The sequence below is a fragment of the Drosophila persimilis genome, unplaced genomic scaffold, assembly GCF_003286085.1.
Source record: "Drosophila persimilis strain 14011-0111.01,24,50 unplaced genomic scaffold, DperRS2 tig00000002-arrow-pilon, whole genome shotgun sequence".
In the NCBI taxonomy this organism is placed as follows: domain Eukaryota; kingdom Metazoa; phylum Arthropoda; class Insecta; order Diptera; family Drosophilidae; genus Drosophila; species Drosophila persimilis.
The window spans coordinates 7,370,471-7,380,559 of NW_020825289.1; the positions used below are offsets into that span (position 1 = coordinate 7,370,471).

A 10,089-nucleotide genomic window follows, 5' to 3' on the forward strand; every position below is an offset into this window, starting at 1 on the left:
ATACTAGGTTCCGAATTATGTCTTTCGGGATATGATCTCGCCATCGACTACCATTCGAAAATTTGATATATGTATATAGTATATTTTCTAAAAACAATGCACGAAACTGCACAACAAATGTATAAAAGAGTGGATTTAAAACACTTGGATATTATAAGTATATTCCCAGCCTCTGCGGCAGGATGTTGGAGTCGCGACGCACTGACGACAGACTGGAATTCCCAAGACCTGCCCCCAAAGCAGATGCCCCCAAAAACTAGCCGACATTCCTAGAGAGCTGGCGCCAAAAGGCGTGTCGCTAATTGTCCCTAAACGACGGCACTAGGCGCCAACTTTCCAACAGGAAGTCAGGGGAAATTCCAAATAGGAATGGGAATGGCATCGGATCTGAGTCGCCTGTGGCTGTGACTGTGGTTGTATCTCCGAATTTTGACCATTTAGTTGCCACATCATAGCTAATAATAAAGGCTAATTAAGCACTTCTGTGACAACACCTGTATTGTGGTTCGAAGAACCAGCACTGAGACACTGAAGCACCCCTCTAATGACAATAAATCGCCCGCTAAGTGTCACCGATGAGCATCTGCATCTCAAGCAGATTCCACTCCACTCCAGAGCGGGGAGCAAAGCAGGCAGCAGGGAGGAGAGGCTATAGCTAGGCCGCTTCTAATTAATTTATGATTTTCCTCACCGCATTAATCTCCCTCGGATGGCGGTGCGGTGCGGCGATGGCGTCTCGAGGCGATGTCGCGAGCCCCAAACAAGACAACAACAAACAAAATGTCACGCAGATGTGGCCGCAACAATGGGGGTGGAAGGGGAACCTGGAACCGTTATGGGGCACGGTGTGGTGTGGTTTTTGTGGCATTAGGAGGGCTCATGTTCGGGTTAGACATTTGTCATAATTACATAAGTAGGATCGCGTCAAACAAAAGGAATTAGTTGGCTCAGAGAATCGATCAAGGCAAGAGATACACATGCATACATAGTAGTAGTGCTTCAGGAGAGACCAAAGATCCGCAAAAGAAGCGCCAGGAATACTTTCTTGGGAATTAATTAAAACATATGCTCATCACTTCGGGCCATAAATCTGCCAGGGACAATTATCAGGTTCAATTTGTGCGTGAAACTGTTTGATATCACACAGACAAGGCGCAACGGGGAGGGGAGTACGAGAGTACAAGAGTACAAGTTGCAGCAGCCATTGCCGATGTCAATTAGTAGAGTATAGCATCTCTCCCCCAGAGCCCCTAGGCCACCCCTTTTACTGGGCAATTTGCCGCCACTCGAGAGGGGAGTGCGTTTGGCTCATTAAAATGCCGGGCCGGGCACAATTGTTGGAAATTGTTGGAAATTGAGGGAAAAACTCTACGCCATCGATGCGTTGAGGTGGCAACACCACACACACACCACACCGATCTCTTACTGCACTTTCCTTCTTGAATCCCGTATCTGTCAGATCCACGGACGGGGAGGCCTGAGTAATTGCACCAAATTAATTGCCCGCCGCCTGTCAGGGCTCACATTGTCTGCTAATTTTTTCTCCCGATCGCAATGCCCGAGGGAAAGTTGTCGTTTAATTGCCGCCATCAGCAGCCCATGGATTCAAATCGATTCTACTTTTGGCTACAAAAAAAAGACGCGATACTCTCCAGCCCAGTCCGTAAAAGCAAAACCACAAAATATACACGGAAATCTGAGTCCGGTCTGAGTCGGTCCCTCTTCGCCCGATTGTGTCATAAAAAAACGAGAGCACTTTTATATGATTTAAACTGCATGTTTTGTACAAATCTAATTTGATAATTGGTTGTAATTTATGAGTCTTGTCTGCTCTCTGGAAAGCATAAACACGACACGGAATAGCGGAATGACGGAATGACGCCTTCAACTCCACGTACTCCTCCCCAAACATGTTTCTTGGAACAGGGAGCCGGGAGCCGGGAACCAAATTCGAAACGCGCGCACATTAAATTAATAATATGCAGTGTTCATTCTCTCTCATTTTTTCTTAATTATTATTTATATCTGTCATCCTATAGAGGGCGTAGAGGCTTCTGTGGAACTCCCGACTCTTGGGGAATTTTTTATGAATGAAATTAAATGCTGACATTAGCTGGTTATTTGTAGAAGGAGAAGACAAATCGACATAAAATCGAGTTGTACGTGGATCCATAAGAACGGCTTTTTCCCTTTATATTAGGACATTTTAAAGCGCTAACATATCTGACTGAGGGGCGCTACCGCATGACGCGGGGCAAGGAAAGGATAGAGATTATTCTATTAATCTTGCAGATTAAAATATAGAGAGGGGTTCTCCCTTCTGTGGTCCACCAGAAAAATATAAATTAAAACCATCATATAAGTTAAATACGCGAAAAATATGTTTCAGCAAAAGCTATGTGAGAGTGCTATTTTCAGTCATTTTGAGGTGATCTTAATTTTTTTAAGTTGGTTTATATCTGCACTTTTTAAAGTAAAATTAAAAAAACCCAAGTGAAGTGATGAAAAAAATTATAATACATACAGCATTTCCTAAGGAACCTTTTGTATAAGTTATTGCGAGTCATTAGATATATTATATATAAAGAATGACTTTTAACTGTTCAGGATAAGAAGGGGGGTGCATTGCAGTGCTCAGCTGCCCAAGGACTTGAAAAACGTCCACAATAATGGATTTTGGAACCGGAAAATTGCCCAAACATTGAAGTGTTCCAAGGTTGTGATGTATAAAGCAATAAAACCCAAGACTCTAGAGATATGCTGAGATAATCAGGAATAAATAAAAAAAAACCCTTCTAAAATACGAATAATATTTATATCTAGCAATCTAAAGTCCAAGATCAGGTTATTCGATGTGGATATCCTGTCGTCGGATGAGACAAAGGGTACTATTTGATACCAGTAAACACCAACGTGAAGAAGTTAAAATTATTAAGCACTCAGGAGGATCAATTATAGCATGAGTATGGCTGTCCTAGTGCATCCTCTATCAAGTCCCAGATTAATCCCGTTCTAACCGATAACTCCAACTGGAAATAGATATCTGATCATGTCCAGGACTGGCAAGATATCTCTAAAACATTTCACAGGTCCTCCGCACCTCGGACAGTGGAGTGGATGAAATGGGTGGCATGGCAAGCAGCGGATCTCTAGATTTCTCCATCACTTGATCTGCTGTGTTAGTCTTTTATGTAATGGAAAAGTAAAGCAGAGAAATATAATGCTTGGAGAGACCTTTCCAGATCAATTGTGCGATGGATAGAATGTATCCGGGACTCTACGTGCAGGTCTTAACCGCCTAAGACAAATCACTTAGCTCATTGTTCTTACAGTTCTTTAGATACACCAGATAAACAACTTTAATGATTTTGAATTGTTGTCAGATTGGTGTCTGCGTCTGCTATATCAATTTATACGGTAGCTCTACTCTCATTTGGGGGTGGTAATAGCCGTACTGATGCAGTGGATACTTGGGTATTAGATACTCCATTCGCATATTCCGCAATATGGCGCAATTGTTGTACAGTAACCAATCGTCCATCGCCGACACGTGGCAGGCCTCCGATCTGCCCATCTTGAAGAGCTCCCTTCGGAAATCCAACCAGATGGGCCTGTACGAGGAGAACACGTGGAAATTGGGCGTTACGTTCCTGAGGATACGGCGCTGCAGCCACTTGTACACCTTGGGCTTGTTGTAAATTGTCGACAGGCCACGGCACACTTGGGTTTGCGGCTTGTTATAGTACATTTGGTAGTGGCCATGATATGGCGTGTCCATGATTATTTCTGACATGCTGTTCTTGATTTTGTAGTGCATTCGCGTATCCTGCCAAAGTACTCCGAACGTAACACCCCAAGGATTGAATACCCAATTGCCCATATGGTCGCTCTCCATTCGGGGTATCGATATCGTTTTCTCGAAACTTTTGGTTCGTATTTTACCCTCGCCTGCTCTAGGTGATATTGCTGGTGCTGGTGCTGGTGGTGGTGCTTTTGCTGGTGCTTCTCCTTCTCCTTTTGCTTTTGGTTTTTTAGCCTTGGGCATGGCCCAGAAGTTGAGAGCCCCCTTTGTGAGATTACCACGGACCATGGGGCGCTTAGTTGCAGACACCTTCGTGCGCGCTGGTGCCTTGTCCGCCGTGCGCAGCTTGCTCTGATAGGCGACAGGAAACAGGCCCATTTTGCCACTTTCCGATTCCTGTCCGCGGTATCCCGAGTTATCGGCAGCCGCCTCCAGGTCCTGGAGCTGCAATTGGGCTTGAACCGCCTCAGACTTCGATGGGACCGTCATGTTCGGTGACACGGAGCTCTGGTTGCTGCTCGCATTCAAAGGTTCGCCCAGGGTCAGGGACAGGGGTATCCCATGGACAATGAAAGGCAAAACCTGGAAAGGCAAAACCTTTTTGGCAACAAGGCGGCTGGGATGTGGAAAACTTACGCTTATTAGGCATCCGAGGCCGATAAACACTGCATAAATTTGATACATTGTTTGTACAACTGTACAATTTTCCCTGAATGAACAATAAATAGTGTGTTTGCGCTCTTCTTTGCAATTAAAGTATACAAAACTAACTAACTAGTATTTATGGAACACAAATTGTAATGAAATATCTAGATAGGGCTACTATTGTTCCTGGAAATTTAGGGATATACCCCATACCCCGTATACGTCTTTTGAACCGCCCTTTGGATACATTTTCCGTGTTGAAGATACATTACCCTTGCCCTGTCCTGCCCTATTAGTTTGTCACACAAATTAGACCATGAGGCAAACAAACAGACAGCCCAACGAATTAATCAGGCTACAATTTCCCAAAGAGTTCAATGCACGCCACGCCCCGCCCCATGGAAAGAAGGAAGGTCCAATGTTCACCTTTGACGTAATCGGAAACCGAAAACCAAAACCGTACTCTGAAGACCCCGAATGGCGTGGGAGTGTCAGGACGTCAGATACTCGAACTCGATACAGATGTTTACTCGAAGATCGATGTGGATGGTGGATGCTGTGATGCTGTGATGCCCGACACCCCGCAGGACCTGAGTGCATCATTAGCGGAGTGCGATGACAAAAAAAGAAGGAACAAAAAACTGGAGGACAGACTGCACCACGCGACTGCGACTCCGTCTTCGTCTCCGTGTCCGACTGTGATTTATGCTGCGTGCGCCTGACAAACACTTGAGAAGTGATGATTTATAATGGAGATGCATGCTCGGTTGTTAATTAAATTCTGACACGGTTGCGCTCCATTTAACGTTAAATGCGAGGGAATCGGATGGGAGCCGATCTTGGGATGGGGATGGGGATGGGGACAGAAACAGGAACAGGGATAGGCATTCAGATAGGGATCTCAGGCGATAACTGGCCAAAGGGCTAACAAATTGTTAATTGATTCGAGATGCCACGGCACCCAGAGACCCCAGAGAGCCCAGAGACCCCAGAGAGCCAAACACACTCCCCGTCTGGCAGAGGAATTTGAAATATGGCAAGCAATAGTCGAATATTCATTAAGCGCAATTATGAAAATTAAGTTGTCATTTTGATTTGAATGCCCGCGACACTCGGGCATGCGGTCCCATAACCAGTGCCCCCAAGCCACAAGCCCCAAGCCCCATGCCCCCCGACGGGGCTTGGGCAGGGGCAGACGTCGAGTATTCTCATTAAATTAAATCAAAATGACAGCGCAGCCCTGCTAAATGGATGCCTTGCGATTCGTCCTCTCCCTATCCATTCCAATGCACTGATCCCAGAGTGATCTGGCTCTCTGCCCCTCTGCCTCTGCCTTTTGCTCCGAGTCTGGCGACTAATTAACGTGTTTTCACATATTTTGTTCAAATCGTGCGTGAATAATGAAGACGTTATCACACCGCCATCCAGCACCCTGTAGTAAGCGACGTGGAGCTGGCTACCCGCCAATTGGAAACCAGTGTCTGCCGTACCACCAGCTAATTTCTCAAGATCCCCCACCACCCCCCCACCGCCCGCCACCGCCCCTTCCGAGTGTGCTGCTGGCTCTCTGAAGATATCACATCGTATTAGATCGGAACTGCTCTGAATTATGTGTTCATAATTTCGAATTAATGAACGTTTTATTTGGGGCCTCTGCCAGAGTAGGTATAAAAGTGTCTCCATATATTTCTTGACCCATTCTCAGGTGGAGATGACCAAGAAAATGTGGCTGTAACCTTTCTTTATTGAACGATAAAGTGTCCTCTTCAGCACCCACTGAAGCACCCAGTGGGAGAAAACAATGTTAATACTGAGGACAGATATCCTTAAAAAATAGTTTATATGCACTTTCCTTGCTATAATAGATCACAAGAGGAATGCAAATGCTCTCAAGATCAGCACCTAATGGAGACACGGGTCCGCATAATTTCGATCACACGCTCATTAATCAGAGGCATGAAATATGTGTGATTGCAAACGTATTAAATATATTTAGCAAAGCCATCGAAATATTAAATAGCGCTACTTGTAGACTATTAGCCAAAAATTATGGCTTTTAATCATAGCCGAGATGTGAGAGAACGAAGACGAGAATATATAGTATAGGGGAATGTTCGAAAGACACGCCCAGACACCCAAACCATTTCACACACATGTTTTAAAAATAAACCCACATGTGTGTCTGCTTCGCTCTGAATCGGATTCGGAATCGGAATCGGCTATGTCTGTTTCTGTTGCTCCCACGAGGACAAACAGACAGCTGCAGAGAGTGTGAGGGAGAGAGAGAGAGTGCGACTGAATATAGCCGAGGCCACGCCCCGCCAGGCATCGCCCGGTTGCCAAGATCCTGCACTTCGAAATATTCAAATTAGTTTTCCGAAACCACTCGAGGCGCGCTGTTGTTTTGATAGCCATCGCAGAGGCCAAAAGACCCAATTCAAGATCGGTTCAAATATGAATTCCCAATCGGCGGCGCGTCGGTATCCGCACAGTTTTTCGATCGATCAGATTCTGGCCAAGCCGGAGCTGCGTGCGTCCAATAGTTTCGAGCTGATCGGCGCGTCACAGGCGGCGTCGCAGGATGACAGTGGAGGCGGCAGCATCTGTGATGTGTCGCGCGTCTCCAGTCCGGCTACATCGAGCTGCCTGGAGGATGCTCTGGACGATGGCAAAAGTGATATAGATATCGCCTCAGACGACGGCAACGGTGCGTATGATTGTTGGAAGTGGACTGCAGAACAGCCGTGAGAAGAGGTCCGGAGAAATCTATAAAATGGCTGTCTTATTGTGCTCTTTGAGGAATTTATAAGGAATACCTAATTTTGGAGAGGATTTTATGATTATAACTAAATGCCAGCTGCGCATAAAAGGTGGTATTTTCTGATTCTGATTCTCTGCAAAGATAGGATCTAGGGATGGGAACGAACAGAGAAACAAATCTGCCCCGAAATTTCCTTTGTTTCTCGGGGGATGTATAAGGATACACTCTTTGCACCTTATACATATCGAGACTTTTGACCCAAAGGCCCAAACGCCAATCTCTCAGGTTTTGTTACTAATGATATTGGTAATTCCACCTGAACGAACGCCGCCATGGCTGAGTGATCTCATCTGTCAACTGTGCGATCAAGAAACAAATGGTCAAAAATTAGCTTGAGGGGTGACAGAAAATACAGAAAGAAAAGCCCGACACCGTCACATACGAGTAGCTAATGATGCAGTTGTCAAAGCGGGTGCGGGATCGGAAAAGATCTGAAAGAAAAGGTATAGGTGGAGGGCCTCCACCCGTAGAGAAGGAATTTATATGACAATTTGTTTTCGGTCAGCCAAGAGAATGCCACGCCAAATGGCCAATTAGAGGCAATGGCTGAATGAGATGCAGCTTTTTGATTGAAACGCTTGAGTGGTTGCCAACAAGGGATTGGGGCAGCCTTGGTAACCGATCGACAAATTACAATTAGCAGCAAATAGTTGGCACCTCTCCCTGGCAACGGAAGAGCGGAATGCCCGCTGTCGGTAGCAATAAGTGTCTTTGAATCAATGAAACAATTTCCCATTCAGTCATTAACTCCTTCCGCTTTCCTTCCGCTTGCAGCACTCGGCGATGATCGAAAGAAGCGTCCGCGAACGGCTTTCTCGGCGGCCCAGATCAAGGCCCTGGAAACGGAGTTCGAGCGGGGCAAGTATCTATCGGTGGCCAAGAGAACGGCGCTGGCAAAACAGCTCCAACTGACGGAGACGCAGGTGAGGGCACAACTCAACCCCAAAAGGCAGACAGTTCTCTTCTAATACCACCTTGTGCAGATCAAGATCTGGTTCCAGAATCGTCGCACCAAGTGGAAGCGCAAGTACACATCTGATGTGGAGACCCTGGCCTCCCACTACTACGCCCAGCTGGGGATCGGGGGCTTGGCCAGACCCATGGTGGTGGGCGATCGCCTTTGGCTCTTCAGTCAGACGCCCGCCGGCCCCACACCCATCCAGTCCATCATGCTGAACGGCAGTGGGTCCGCCCCTCCAATGGCGGCAGCAGCGCCGCCAATGCGTCCGTATCCACAGAGTGGAGGAATGCCTCCCCTGCCGGGACCCAGTGTCATGGAGAGCGCCCGCAATGCCATTCTATCCCGTGGACAGCCCCTCAACTTTGCTCTGCCCTTTGGCGTATCCAAGTCCTCGGCGGGTGGAGTGCCCGTGTCCCCGTCCAGCTATGTGCCGCGCTGCAAGTCCTATGCGGGCGGGTTCATGAACTACGCCCCGCCACATCCTCAGAGCGAGGCCTATCTCCAATTGAAGTACGCCACCCTGACACCGGAAACGGAAGCGGAAACCGGCTCGACCAACGGCCTGGCCGAGCTGGAGCGCGTCTTTGGCGACGCGAATGCCAACTTTCTGCAGCACCGGAGCGTCCCTGGCACAGGAGCGGGAGGCGCCACGTCCTATGGCCACGAGGCATTGGGCCAGGCCCAGCGCAGCCGTAGACCCACGCAATCGGAGTCCGAGTGCAGCGACATCGACTGCGAGCAGCTGGACGAGGATGAGGCGGCGGCGGAGTAGCCTAATATTTGGATACAGTTACGGATTACGTGTTATCTTAAGAATTCTATGTATGTATGTTCCACACTAAAATGTGCTCCTACGAATTTCACGTGTTATGTGGTTTGTCTGTGCCGAGGGATTCGGATTCGTCTGCCAAGGAATGCACAGGAGTAGGAAAAGATAGGATAATTGGATGGCCAAATTATGTAAGAATGATGCGAAGCATACCCTTAAAGCATAATGGCTTCGAATGAACATTGGATTGGATTTACAGAGGCATTTAATACATATATATTTGTCAAGTTCATAACTCAAGAGAGAGTGAAATAAAATTTGGTCACAGCCCGGTTGATGTCGTAGGCAATCCAGTTTACTTCTACCATATAATCACCATCCGGAAATGGTAGCACTACAGAAAATTGGTGATTTACAGATGCAGTGTTTAACTTTTCCAAGATAATAGCATGCTGGAAGCGGAAAAATAGTTGCAATTATTACCAATTTTGTTGGCGAGTCTGTAAGGGATTAACTTACATTGTAGGGGCACGAATGGTTCAAATTAAAGAACGGTGCATTCGAAGTATAAAAAAAATTTAAGATTGGATTTTTTTGAGGATCCTTAAGGAATTTACAGGCATCCACAGTTATATTGTACATGAATGGCCTATAGCCATTGAATCGTTTGTGCAGTGCTAAATTTACCTGAGATTTCAAATTGAAATTAGTAAAAAAAACTTGCTCTATTTCGGCATTGCTCTTACATTTACTTTCCTTACTGGCTTCTGGTACAGGTTACATTTAAAAGATAAATATTTGTAGGTCCGATTCACCGATTTCAGGTAGCAGTACTCAAAGTCAGAAAATTCTTTATCATACGAAGTACATACAATGTTGGTAAAGTCGACCTTCGAAGTGACCTGCAATATGTTTTGTAGTTTTTAGAATGTCTCATAACTGGTTGAAAATGGTTTTACTAACCTCGATGACCACATATGATACAACAATGATTAGAACGAAAACTTTTATATTGTGGGACATCTTTAAACTTCGAAAACCCAAATGGAACTACGGTGTCCCAACGAATTCCAGTTAAACGCTCGCTTACA

The 10,089-nt window shown here is 46.2% G+C and overlaps 2 protein-coding genes across 2 annotated transcripts; one reads left to right on the plus strand and one right to left on the minus strand.

The window, feature by feature from the left end:
- Window positions 1-2,796: 2,796 nt before the first annotated feature.
- Window positions 2,797-4,486, minus strand: LOC113565145. The gene is made up of 2 exons (XM_026986193.1): window positions 4,439-4,486; window positions 2,797-4,384 (listed from the first exon to the last, which is right to left on the minus strand). The coding sequence occupies exons 1-2, from the start codon at window positions 4,484-4,486 to the stop codon at window positions 3,401-3,403; spliced, it is 1,032 nt and encodes a 343-aa protein (XP_026841994.1). The 3' UTR covers window positions 2,797-3,400.
- Window positions 4,487-6,850: 2,364 nt separating this feature from the next.
- Window positions 6,851-9,060, plus strand: LOC6590506 (ventral anterior homeobox 2). Its single transcript, XM_002016055.2, has 3 exons — window positions 6,851-7,154; window positions 8,043-8,191; window positions 8,252-9,060. Exons 1-3 carry the CDS (start codon window positions 6,902-6,904, stop codon window positions 8,999-9,001), a joined length of 1,152 nt encoding a protein of 383 aa, XP_002016091.1. The 5' UTR covers window positions 6,851-6,901; the 3' UTR covers window positions 9,002-9,060.
- The last annotated feature ends 1,029 nt before the right edge of the window (window positions 9,061-10,089 follow it).

What these genes read in the sequence shown, in the direction of transcription:
- LOC113565145 (XM_026986193.1), bottom strand. Translation starts at nt 4,486, where the DNA reads ATGTATCAAATTTATGCAGTGTTTATCGGCCTCGGATGCCTAATAAGC. An exon ending in GCCTCGGATGCCTAATAAGC is followed by an intron (nt 4,385 to 4,438) that starts GTAAGTTTTCCA and finishes TTGCCTTTCCAG; the next exon opens with GTTTTGCCTTTCATTGTCCA.
- LOC6590506 (XM_002016055.2), top strand. Translation starts at nt 6,902, where the DNA reads ATGAATTCCCAATCGGCGGCGCGTCGGTATCCGCACAGTTTTTCGATC. An exon ending in CGCCTCAGACGACGGCAACG is followed by an intron (nt 7,155 to 8,042) that starts GTGCGTATGATT and finishes TTCCGCTTGCAG; the next exon opens with CACTCGGCGATGATCGAAAG. An exon ending in TCCAACTGACGGAGACGCAG is followed by an intron (nt 8,192 to 8,251) that starts GTGAGGGCACAA and finishes CACCTTGTGCAG; the next exon opens with ATCAAGATCTGGTTCCAGAA.